This window comes from Aotus nancymaae, unplaced genomic scaffold (assembly GCF_030222135.1).
Source record: "Aotus nancymaae isolate 86718 unplaced genomic scaffold, 86718_ANA_hifiasm-v0.15.2.pri h1tg000048l, whole genome shotgun sequence".
Taxonomy (NCBI): domain Eukaryota; kingdom Metazoa; phylum Chordata; class Mammalia; order Primates; family Aotidae; genus Aotus; species Aotus nancymaae.
Genome location: NW_026988462.1, coordinates 5,303,447 through 5,313,747, shown reverse-complemented (window position 1 = coordinate 5,313,747; position 10,301 = coordinate 5,303,447). Strand labels below are relative to the sequence as shown.

The following is a 10,301-nucleotide window of genomic DNA, read 5'->3' as shown; positions in this document are numbered from 1 at the left end:
GGTTTACTCAGCAAAAGTTCATTTCCCCAAGCCCTTCCGCTCAGGAATGAAGACATGGCAGACATAAAACATGGAATCGAGACCTGGCTTAATGCCTGCCCTTGTCACTTTGTACTTGTATGGCTTCTGGGAAGTTATTTAATAACTCTCAGTTTCTCATGTCTTTAGGATGAGGATTATAACAATAACTAGATTGAAAAGTTGTAATTAAATGAATTAGTGAATGTTCAAAACCAAACCAGACCAAGTGGTTCAATAAATACCTGATGAATAAATAACTTAATGAACAAAGTGACACATGGGCCATCTTGGGTATGGTGTATTTTTGTAGATTGCCATTCTCTGTCCTACTACATGAATCTTTGATTCAGCCTTCACTAAAGCTTCTAGAAACAAACATATAAATTGAGTATATCTGCATGAAATGGCCTCTGTAGGAAGTCAGAAGGATTTTTTTAGAGGGCAGGAATGGGCTACAAGTAGATAGGGCCCCAGGGTGGGTGGAAACAGAAAAGATGTGTTCTAACCATTAGGACAGGATGTCATATGGCATAGCTATCAAGGCCAGATTCTCCCTCTGCAAGACCCCTAATAAGTATAAATTTAACTCAGAATTCATCTCTAATAACAGAGCCACGATCACAATGATGTAATGGAGGGCTTTACTGAAAAGGTTGACAAATGAAAAGAGATCTAAAACCCAACAGATCTTTTTGTTAAAAGGTTACTTTTTCTTGGAAAGAGAATATAGTATCACCAGGTTATAGAAATGCAAAAAACAGTTTATATGAACTTTCTGACTTTTGACAATGTCATTGTTTTAAGAATATAACTAAATTACTTTTGAGGTATTTTATAATACATGTTGGGTATTTTAAAAAGTAAAAAAAAATACATATATGAGTTCAGTAATGACTCAAATATTTTCTATTTAGTCTGATAAATTGGCACTTAAAATAACTACTTTATTCAGAAAAATCCAAGATAAAGAATATGCTATATAAAATAACCAACCATTTAACAGTAACATGCTTACAGTAGCTCAAAGCTGAATGTGATAAATGTACTTCAGGAAAGTGTACTTAATATGGGCCTAGCTATATTCTAATTCTAAACTTGCTTTTTTGGGGGGTGGGAGGGTGGAGTTTTGCTATATTGCCCACGCTGGTCTTGAACTCCTGGGCTCAAGCGATACTCTCACCTCAGCCTCCCCAGTCGCTGGGATTAAAGGTGAACACCATCACGCCCAGATTAAGCTTACTTCTATATGAAAAATAACCAGACTAACTTTTAGTGATTAGTGTTTCCACTAATTCAATTTTAAGACTACTAACAGAATTTTATAATATAAACACCTGCAATGTGACAGCATACATAAGACAAATATTTTTTAAAGTTTTAGTAATTCAAACCAAAACCTGCTGTAAGCTTAAAAAAAATCACTTAAAAAAATAGTCGGAAGAAAATACACTTAACACTAGAGTACCGTTCTAAAGAAAACACTTTTTATGACTTCAATGACATGTTATTTTTAAGCAGCAGAAGTCTTAAACACCTGTATGCGCTTCAAAACACTGTTGAGGATCTGATTTTCAATACTGTTATCAGGTGACATTAAAGAGACCGTTGTTCTTTGCATCAGACCCTGTGTTGCTGTGGGGGACACGGCAGGGCGGAAGCGCTGGAGTCATGGAGGCAAGTTACTGAAACACTGTCATACTGAAATACTGCCGGCTTCTGGAAGAATCTTCTGACATGCGGAATTAGACATCTGAAGTGTCACTCCAATCAGTCACGGTTACTAAGCTGCTTTTTAATGTGCTGGATTCATTATCTTGAAGTCCTGTAAGTGGTGGGGACAGGCAAGAGAAGAAAGAGAAGGCCTCAACCGTTAAACAAGCACATTGTGAAGTCTGTACAAATCTGTAATTTCATATTATCAATCACTCAGTGTCTCAATCTGTTCATGAATCCCCATCTGCCAACCCCCATGAGCTTGTGTGAGGCCACCCTAAAATCCAAGCATGAATTAGTCGCATCTCTAGGATACACTCACAGGACCCTTGGATGCAAGCTTCTACCCTGCAGCCTACAGTGCAGCAGGGGCCACGTCCTGCTTCCCACTCCTTCCCCAGCATTCAGCTCAGGGCCTGGGTGTTGAAGGTGCTCAGTATGTTTGTGTTGTAGTTACTAACTCTGAGTGAATAGATGGTAAAGAAAGAAGGATGAAATTAACAAGCCAAGTAGAGATTAGGGGTTAAAAACAGATTTTCTAAGGTAGACAGCCTTAACAGTGAAGTCAATTTTAATGCCATGATTCTGAGCCACTGAAATAGAATGCAGAGAATTCTACCCAAGTTTGACTCTAGAAATATGTCCCTCCAGGGGCACAGGTTTATAGTGTTGGAGGAAAGAGACCGGAGACCGCCATGTAAAGAGTCACTGTAATGCAAACAGGGTCTCCTGCTTTTCAATAATTAGAGTTGACTCTTAGACAGCACAGATAACCAATGCAAATTATGCAACAGCTATGTTATCCCTGGGCAATGTGAGAGCAAAGGTAGTGTGAAGGACAGAGGCAGCAACAGCTTATCTTACAAAGGGGCGAGAGGCTGCTGAAAATGGAAAGAGCAAGGGTGGAGATGTGCAGGTATTAATTTAGAATTACAGGCTGGGTGCACTGGTTCATACCTGTAATCCCAACAGTTTGGGAGGCTGGGGTGGGAGGATAATTTGAGCCCAGGAGTTTGAGATCAGCCTGGGCAACCTAGTGAGACCCCATCTTTACAAAAAAAAAAAGAGTTAATAAAATTATAAGTAGGAATACAAAAACAGTGAAGAAGGCATGAGAGGTGTAGTGGGTGGTAAAAATGAGCCAAGTCCCCATCTGTCTTTGCAGGCCATCAACAGTTAATATCTAAAGTCAATGAATCAAGAAAGAGTGGTTAAAGGCTATTACTGAGAGGCACAGAGGTACCACCACTGAAGGTGGTGAGATGGCATAGAGAAGCCTTCTGAACAACTCAGCTTTCAATGTGTGCAAGAATTACTTTGACAAAAAAATTACACATTTCTAATTTAAAAAAATCTTGAGTTATTGGGCTTATCTAGGCTCTAAATTAGGGGATATGAAAATCATTTCAAGTCATCTCATCTCATAGTATTTCATCCCACTGACTACAATGCCATTAAGAAAAACCTTCCTTGGAAGAAAATGAAGAAAAATATTTAATAGGGAAACAGACTAATACAGAAACACTGCCAGAAGAATGGTCTCATTCAGGTATATGATCAGAAATTTTAATTCCTAAAAGGCACCTTCATGAAGAGAATATATGTATGGACATTTTCAAAAATAATATAAAAGCCAGGCATGGTGGTGTACTTCTGTAGTCTCAGCTACTCAAGAGGCTGAGGCACGAGGATTGCTTGAGCCCAGGAGTTTGAATCCAGCCTGGGCAACATAGTGAGACCCCCATATCCTATAAAAAAAGAAAAAAGAATACAAACAATCTGGGGGCTAGGAGTGGTGGCCCATGCCTGTAATCCCAGCACTCTGGAAGGCCCAAGTGGGAGGACTGCTTAAGTCCAGGAGTTTAAGCCAGGGCATCCTAGTGAGACCCTTTCTCTACAAAAATAAAAAATTAACTAAGCATGATAGCATGTGCGTGTAGTTCCAGCTATTCCGGAGGCTGAGGTGGGAGGGCTGCTTGAGCCTAGAAGGTTAAGGCTGCAGTGAGCCATGACTGCACCACTGTACTCCAGCCTGGGTGACAGTAAGATCCTGTTTCAAAATAAAAATAAAATTTTTTTTTAAATTTAAAGACTAAAGATTAGTCCTACAATTAAATAAAAATAAGAAAATATATATGAATCATTAAGTTATACATATCCAGTCCTTACTTAAATAACATAAAGCATTGACAGCTTTCTTTTTTGTCTGATGATATGCTAGCATAAATTAATTAGATATTTATAAAGATGAAGCACAACTAATAAGAAAATGGACTGAGTTTGTGTTAGAGGGGAAAGCAGCGAACCTTCTCCCTTTGGCCCCTTAGGATTAAATGCGCCCCAGGCATTTAGCACATGAGGAAAATGTGGTTCATTTTTCACAGGTGGAAGTTCCTTCTGTTCTTTCCCAGATTTTTTCCCCAAAGATGTCTCTTCCTCTAGGGATGATATGTCCCAGTCTTCATCCTCCATATCTGCACACTAAAAGAAAGGCATGGAGAATAATTAATGTTTCTTTAAAAAACGGTGCCCCTCAATCATTTTGTTGGTTAGACTGAGCAGCTAACACTGAACCATAAGAAGTGGGGAATGATTAATACTTCCAAATCTAGTCATTTCTGCAGGGCAAGGAAATGGATTTGGAAGTTGGTATTTTGAAATCTGAATAATCTCTTTTTCGTTTCTGCCATGGAAATATATGTTTCCTACTTTACTAATCATGAACGTAGAAAATTCCAGAAATACACTGTAGGGGTATGAAACTCTAAAAGTCAGGGTGCTCTGGAGTAGGAATGAGGCCTGCTCTCGGTTTTTACCTGTGATAATAATGACATCTAACTGTGGGTGCGTCACACCAAGGCCTGCAGAAATAGCCTCCAATCGAAAGGAGCATGCAGTTCTACCATACCCTTCCTAAAGAAAGATGCATTGGCTCTCTGTTGAATGACACGGGACTTTCTGTCGTTTTTGGCTTGTGTAACACACATAGTATTAACTAATAAAAGTAATTTGACAAAATGCCCTGGACTGGAAGACCAGTCAACACACATGAGCTGTGCCCAGAAATACAATGGGAGAGCTCCATCCACAGAAACACTTCTGGCCTCCTGGCTGTTAGAACGGCTGGGAAAATGTTTGGACTTCTTCTCTAATGCAGACAGACGAGCGTGGGCTCAGCTCTCACTTCAGCTCCCAAATGGGACTAAACCCTAAAAAGTTTCTAAGATCTCATGCTAGGGTAGTGGAGAAGATCTTAAGGCCCCTGAGATTCTGGCCAGTCACAAGTTTCTTTGTAAAAACCATTTGATATCTACAAAGTGTCAAATAATATGTGTGACAAGATTTTGAAAACCTGTAAAGTATGACGCTTATTGTGTATTATTACCATTATTTTTGACTCCAATATCTTTGACTCTCTATGGAATGGAAAGAAATGCAATACTGAGAACAAGGTGAAAATCTCAACCTCTGCTATATCAGCTAAATATCTGTTTTATATTTCACTGCAAAAAGTGTGATCATTAAGGTGTTGTCAAAAGACAAATTTATGTATATCTAGCAAATAGAAGCGATTTCACCTTTAGTTCTTGTAATTCTTCTTTTTTGACAAACATCTCAGGAACATAAATTCCACCAACTGATTTATTCACATTTTTGCGATGTGAAAACATCTTTTCAACTTTTTCAGTTGGTGTTTTAATGGAGGCTCCTATAAAATCAATAGAAATTAGTCAAGTGAAGTATTTAAAAATTTCATCTATCTTCAGCTTCAAAATAACCTTATAGGAAACTTTGAAAGAGTCTAAGCTTTGCAAATAATTATGCATTATTAAAATCAGTTGGTGTACTTTGGGGTTAAAAAAATTAAACACAATCCTTAAAAAAATCATAATCCTTGAGACTATGAGCTATAAAGTTTTCATTTTATTTAATTAAAAAAAATAGAGACAAGAGTCTTGCTGTGTTGCCTAGGCTGATCTTAGTGGGCTCAAGCAATCCTCCTGCCTCGGCCTCTCAAAGTGCTGGGATTACAGGTTAGAGTGACTGTGCCTGGACTAAAGTTTTCATTTTAAATCAAAGAAAGATTATCTCATTCAAGTATGTGGTCAGAAATTAATTCCAGTGAGATAACGTGCATGAGTGGAATATTCATATGGGTATTTTCAAAAACAATATGAATTCTTTTTAAATGAATTAGTTATATTTATCTAATTATATAAATACATGGTATATATACATTATACACAATAAATTATATCTAACAATATATTAAACATAATAAATTACATTATGTTTAAAAAACATAATTTAAAAATTGCATTAAGCAGAATTAAAAAAAAAATGACCCATCAGTTCTACTTCTCTTCAGCAAACATCTGCAGTGACAAACTAAGATCCTGTCTTCCTTTAGTATTATTCCAGCTCCAAGAGGCAGCACAGTGTATTAGACCAACCATTCTCATAGTCACCCAGTGTCCTGGGTTGAATTGTGTCCCTCTAAATTCATATGTTGAAGTCCTAACCCTCATACCTTAGAATGTGACCTTATTTGGAGGCAGGGTCTTTGCAAAGGAGATCAAGGTAAAGTGAGGTCATCAGGGTGGGCCCTAATCCAATGTCCTTACACAAACGGGACATCTGGACAGAGATGCATGCAGAGGGAAGATGATGTGAGGATGCACAGGGAGAAGACAAGCCAAGGAGAGAGATGCGGAACAGATCCTCCCTTGCAGCCCTCACAGGACCCAACCCTGCCAACACCTTGCTCTTGCACTTCCAGCCTCCAGAACTGTGAGGCAATACGGTTCTGTTCCTTAAGCCACCCAGTTCATGGTACTATTATAGCAGCCCTAGCAAACTAATACACCAGGTATCATCCCCAACTCCTTCCTCTCCTTCAACTGGAATGTGGGTAGGCTGTGAAGCCCTGCCCACTTTCCGTGGGCGCCTTTGGGATCCACTGCATCCATTCCTCGCACACCCTCCCAGCTCAGACTCCCAATGCTCGGTGCACCGGGTGAGGACCACTGTCCTAGATAAAGTTTCCAGAGAGTTTTCCAAGGTAACAGCTCACCTGCGGGTTTGAGAGAATCATCAGTGTCCTCGATTTCGCTTCCCTCGGTCCCGTCCGCGTCACTTTTGACTGCGTTCTTCCCGCAGCTACTCTTGCTTTGCGATGGCGGCACCGGAAGTGGGCCTGGGGATGCGTATGCCCGGATGAGGTCGTCGTCCTCCTGCTCCTCCTCTGAACTAAAGGGAGGGGTCCTACACAAATCAACAAAAACACCGAGACAGGGGCGCTGTTTCCTTAACGCGTTAGGATTTATGATATTAAGAGATATGCCTCTTAAAGTGGTAGCAACTTTCTCAGGTAATTCCCGGTGAACACAAGTGCCTCTGTGGCCATGGCCAAGATGGCTGCGAGGCCAGGCGTTACACCCACGGCTGAGGTGTCCTCCCACGCCCAGATCTCTGCCAGCCACGGGCATGTTTATCAAAATGGGCTGAAGCTGGCGCCTGCCTCCTCTAAACCCAAACGTGTATATTCTTCATAATTTTGGTTTCCACACACCTAAGAAAAACATTTCTGAAAGAAAAACATTCCTCAATAAAACCACCACATCTTTTAAAATGGTGTCATTACTTACAGCTTTTTTATACTGCACGTTATTGTAAAAAGCTTTTACATACAGTCTCATTTGTATCATCACATGAATTATTACCCGCATTTTAAAGTGAAATAGAAGTTCACAGCAGTATTTGTTCATTTAAATAATTTTATTGGGCACCCAAATTCCAGATGTCAGACTTGTACATGTTGATTCATTCACACTACACCCCAAGAAGTAATGCTTTTCCCATGAGATAAGAAAAGTGCTTTTGAAGGGTGAATCATTGCTTATTGTCTCTACTACAGAGTGCCTCAATGAAGAGATATTTATGTCATCAATATATCCAGAATAAGGCAATGATTATTATTTATGATAAAATTAGTCTTACTCATAATTACTAGCAACATACCTACAATTTATTGAGTGCCCACAAGTGCCAAGCACTGAGCCAAGCCCTCTTCATAAATTCTCATTTAATTTGAAGAACTATCTTGTGAAAAAGGCATTATTATTCCACATTACAGATAAGGAAATTGAGGCTTAAAACATCCCATATTACAGATAAGAAAACAGGCTTAAAACAGCAGTCAACTAAATCAGAGCAACTGGAGTAGGGTTTTTAGTATCCTAAGAGAACCTACTAGTGACCCTCTACTAGGGTCATTATTCCACAAAAAGCTAGGACACTAAATTATTACATTTAAAACAAACTTACACTGTCACGGATCTAGCCATAAAAACTCAACACTCAACATTTAATTTAAATGTGCTTATTGGAAATTACTCAACATTGTGGGTGGGGGATGGCTATAAGAATGACTCAGGTGTCCCTTTTCTTAATGAGTCCACAATGTGGTTAAGGACTATTGACTTACGTAATAACTGATAAAGAAACAAAGACATGTCACAAATAACATATCACAAAGGAATAACAAATTATGATATTAAATAATTATGGCTTCAGTCAACCACAATGAGCATACTACTTTAAAATGAAAGGAACGTTCAGTGAAAAGTATTTTTTAAATGACCCTCTTATCCCTATCAGTACTCACGTAATAGTTGAAGACTTTCTGGGAAAATGATCTTCCATGATATTTTTCTTAATTCTAAAAAACAGAAAAATATTTCTAAATTGCATAAGTTAATAATATAATTTAACATAGATTTCTGTGGAACTGGTGATTTTTGCTTTTAACACATATCAATGAGGGAGAGCAGCAACAAAACTCTCCCGGTGTCAACAAGAGACTGGTAGGAATGACAAGTGTGATTCTCTGTTGGACCAAACACTATTATGGACTTAATGTATCTGTCTCCACCCCTTCTCCAAATTCATATGCTGAAGATCTGACCCACAGGATGATAGTATCTGGGGGACCTTTGGGAGGTGATTAAGCTTAGATGAAGTTATGAGGATGGAGTCCCCATGATGGGATTTATGCCTTATAAGAAGAGGAAGTGAGACCAGAGCTCGCTGTATCTCTACCATCTGAAAGCATGGCAAGTAGGCAGTCATCTGCAAGGCAGAAAGACAGCCTTCACCAGAGTCTGACTATACTGGCATACGAATCTTGGACTTTCAGCCTCCAAAATGAGGAGAAAGTAAATTTCTGTTAAGCCACCCAGTCTGTGGTATTTTGTTAAAGCAGCCTGAGCTAAGACAAACATTGATAAAATAAATCTCAGGGCTGAAATACTCACTTTGAAACAGATGTCCTATCAGTAGAAACAGCTCTTTGTCTAACCAGTTGTCTGTTTTTGGGAGGAAGTTGTATCATTCTGGGTACTTCTCCAGTCGAAAGGGTATCCATTTGAGAAACACTGTACTTATCTGGAATATAGTGTCATTCATGAGTCTCCATTGCCTTTATGATCAGCAAGTGAAAAGCAAAGGTAAACGCTATAATACCCGCAATGCTGCCATGGAAATGAACAATTCCATCTCTAGGGTTTAAAGCCAGACTCTAGGGTTGTTGCTTTGTTTTGTTTTTACTATACAAACAAAATCCAAGACCCAGCATTTAATAGTACAAATAGTAAGAGTTGCCAATGAAGTGGCAAAGTTTGTTAACCATTTAAAATTATAATAATTTGTTTAATGATATCTTGTGGTGAAAAAAGAATAAAAGAAAAAGTCGTTCAGTTAAGCTCCCATTTGCAATGAGTAACAAGCTTACCTGAAGACAGCAGTGCTTCCTCCTCAATTTTACAGCTGATTTGATGTTCAAGGAATTCTCGAATTTGATGAAAGTTGGGTATTTCTCTTTCTTGCTTATGTCTTTCTGATTCCACACTTTTTAGTACTCTATGCAATTGATCACTTGAAATACTGTGTGTATCCTGAAGGAATAAGATGTTAAGTTGGCCAATTAGCCTGGGAAGTTTCATTTCATGGGCATGTATCAGCATTAACTGTGCCAACATTTCAATCCATCCTTACAGGGCTCCAGCTATGTGTAGAGGGTGAGGGTTCCCCAACAAGTAACACACTGTCCTGGCCCCAAAGGGGCCATGAGTTCAGTGGGGCACATGAGGCATGTGTATGTTTGTGACTGGCTGACCAACAAGGATGTGTGTGATAAGGACCAAATGAGTCTACAAAGGCTAGAAGAACTCCAGGGAGAGAGGCCATCAATGGCCCCAGTGGCCAAAGAAGGCTGAAAGGGGAGGCTGAGCTGTGGCCTGAAGGACAGGTGGAGTCAAACAAGTTAAAACAAGGAGAAATTTCCAGATGGGCAGGCTTGGGGTAGGGACACCTGTGAGAAAGGAAGGTGTCGAGGCAGAAACAGGCAAGGTATGTCCCCCAGGCTAATGCTTACAAAGACCTGGGTGATGAAACCAGCAGAAGAGATTACATGCCAACCCAGAAGGCTGAAAGGTTATTCTACAAGGAAGAGTAAGTTATCAGAGGTGACTTTCAACTATGAAAATAGCATAATTAAAGAGACAATT

At 39.3% G+C, this 10,301-nt stretch overlaps 1 protein-coding gene across 3 annotated transcripts in view; it reads right to left on the bottom strand.

Annotated features, from left to right (window-relative positions):
* Positions 1 to 303: 303 nt before the first annotated feature.
* The window catches only part of DZIP1 (DAZ interacting zinc finger protein 1), a 56,805-nt gene continuing 46,807 nt past the window's right edge, over positions 304 to 10,301 (bottom strand). For all 3 annotated transcript variants that reach the window (XM_012458615.3, XM_064362229.1, XM_064362230.1), the window contains 7 exons: positions 9,527 to 9,689; positions 9,051 to 9,180; positions 8,402 to 8,455; positions 6,809 to 6,999; positions 5,313 to 5,443; positions 4,041 to 4,215; positions 304 to 1,843 (listed from right to left, as the gene is read on the bottom strand). In XM_012458615.3, the coding sequence (XP_012314038.2) occupies positions 1,764 to 1,843; positions 4,041 to 4,215; positions 5,313 to 5,443; positions 6,809 to 6,999; positions 8,402 to 8,455; positions 9,051 to 9,180; positions 9,527 to 9,689 (924 nt within the window). In that variant the 3' untranslated portion in view covers positions 304 to 1,763. The remainder of the gene's footprint in view (positions 1,844 to 4,040; positions 4,216 to 5,312; positions 5,444 to 6,808; positions 7,000 to 8,401; positions 8,456 to 9,050; positions 9,181 to 9,526; positions 9,690 to 10,301) is intronic.